The sequence below is a fragment of the Nannospalax galili genome, unplaced genomic scaffold (genome assembly GCF_000622305.1).
Source record: "Nannospalax galili isolate Female #2095 unplaced genomic scaffold, S.galili_v1.0 scaffold334, whole genome shotgun sequence".
NCBI classification, from domain to species: domain Eukaryota; kingdom Metazoa; phylum Chordata; class Mammalia; order Rodentia; family Spalacidae; genus Nannospalax; species Nannospalax galili.
Window position 1 is genome coordinate 1,885,062 of NW_008336888.1, and position 2,279 is coordinate 1,887,340.

The window sequence follows — 2,279 nt, forward strand, 5'->3', positions numbered from 1 at the left end:
ATAATAAACTGAAAAAAATGCTACAAAACCCAGTGTACCAAGAAAACCAATGTAGCTTCCCTTTTATAAGCTTAACTATTTTGATGACAAAATATATTTTCATATATAGTGACCCTTATATAGCAAATACAAATAGATGAAAATATGGCTTCATCTCCACAAAAACAGGGAAATTATCTTTCCATACTCCCCCAAATTATTCAAGTTCCATCACAATCAAACACAAAAAATAGTAAATGTATCCAGAATTATCAGTGTCAACTTACTGTTAACTGGCCAGCCACTCCAAAGTCTGCAAGTTTTGCATGCCCTTCTGTATTGAGAAGAATATTCCCAGCTTTTATATCTCTGTGTATTTTTCTCATAAAGTGCAAATATTCTAATCCTTTCAATGTGGATTTTAGAATGGTTGCAATTTCATCTTCTGTTAACTGCAAAGAAATATTTTTTAAATCAAATTGATAGACCACATTAAATCCAACTGAAATACTTAATCAACAAGTACTGCTTTCTAACACCATTACACATCTACTAAAAGAAAATAAGAAATCAAGAACTTCTTCCCATCTGACAATATTTATCTTTTTCTTTTTAGTATTTTTAAGACGGGTCTCCTTGTAGCCTCAGGTAGCCTGGAATTCACTATGCAGACCAGGCTGGCCTTGATTGGCCTGCCTCTACTTCCGGAATGCTGGGATTAAAGGCATGGGCCACAATGCCTGACCCTCATTGCTTACTGTCATCCTTATTATCACATATTTTATAGAAGAAAGATTAAATTTCTATAAAATTATTTGTCACTGATAAAAAAAATCCCAAGAATCAGCCTACTTAAAAAAAAGAAAAAGAAACACTATTTCCCATAGAACCACACAATCTGTTATCAAGCATCACTAAGAATTTTTCACACATGGCTGAAGAGATGGCTCAGCAGTTAAGAGTACCGGCTGATCTTTCAGAAGACTTCAATTCAAATCCCAGCACCCACATGGTGGCTAACAACTGTCTGTAACTCCAGTTCCAGGGGATCCAGTGACCTCTTCTGACCTCCATGGGCAATGCATGACATGGGTACACTTACACATGCAAGTAATACACACATACACATAAAATAAAAATAATATTTTAAAGCATAATTTCACTCATTATCACATTTACTCTTAGAACATTCTGTAGGATTATAGTGTGATACTTGAGACAAGGTCTTATGTAGCCCAAGTTGGCCTCAAATTTGCTATGTGACTGAGGATGACACTTAACTTCTGATCATCTTACCTGTAATTCCCAGGTGCTGGGATTCATCTCAAAGTCCAGTTTATGTGGTTCTGAGGATCAAACTCTAGGCTTTGTACATACTAGGCAAGCTCTCTACCAACTAAATTACATCCTTAGTTCCTATTTTTATCTCTCATAGTATCTCTTTCTTACTATGAACTGACTTTTGGTGGGAACCCTGCATAATTACAGGATAGGAGCTTGTCACCAGTGAAAACAACCACATCATTAGATGGTTGGAAATTTCAACCCCATCTCTCCTGACTTGTGATTTAATCACCAATGTTTAAAGACTTAACTATGCCTATGTAATCAAGCCAGCATAAAACCTAGAATAATTGAGCTTATGTTCTAGGTACAGAGGAAGGTATATTCTGCAGGGTAGTAACACAAGAAAAGGTCAGTGACAAGTGCTATGAGGATGATAAAATAGAAATCTGTGGGAAGCTAAGAAGCTGCTTAGGTATCTAGATACCTGAGAAGCTCGGCTTTTGTTTTGTTGTGGGTTAAGAAGAGTGAGGAGATTAGGGAGATGGTCCTGGGGACTGTACCTTGGCCCCACACATTCTTGGTTTGGTTTTTTTTGTTGTTGTTTTTTCAGTCTTTTTGAGACAGGGTCTCCCTATGGCACTCACTATGTAGACGAGGCTAGCCTCAATCCCACAGAGATTCACCTGCCTCTGTCTCTGCCTCCTGAGTGCTGGCACCACCATACGTGGCCAGCCTCACACATTCTAATCACCTGCTCTATCACTGAGCTATACTTCCAGCCCCCGAACCCCTGAGGGAATAAATGATCTAAAGAAGTCAATCATGTGAATGGAGTTATCTTGGAACACCAGAATCTACACTCAAAATAGGTGTGGGGCAAAAAAAACACCTTGATTCACTCCTCCAAACTGTATCATACAATGCCCAAGGAGAAAGAAAAAAGGAGGGGACAATTAGAAAAATCATGTTATTAAAATATATATAATATTTTAATTTTTATAATATTTTAATAA

The 2,279-nt window shown here is 37.3% G+C and overlaps 1 protein-coding gene across 1 annotated transcript in view; it reads right to left on the reverse strand.

The window, feature by feature from the left end:
* The window catches only part of Stk3 (serine/threonine kinase 3), a 321,762-nt gene that overhangs the window by 211,280 nt on the left and 108,203 nt on the right, over nt 1-2,279 (reverse strand). The window contains exon 5 of the mRNA XM_008831545.2: nt 267-431. Within this exon, the coding sequence (XP_008829767.1) occupies nt 267-431 (165 nt within the window). The remainder of the gene's footprint in view (nt 1-266; nt 432-2,279) is intronic.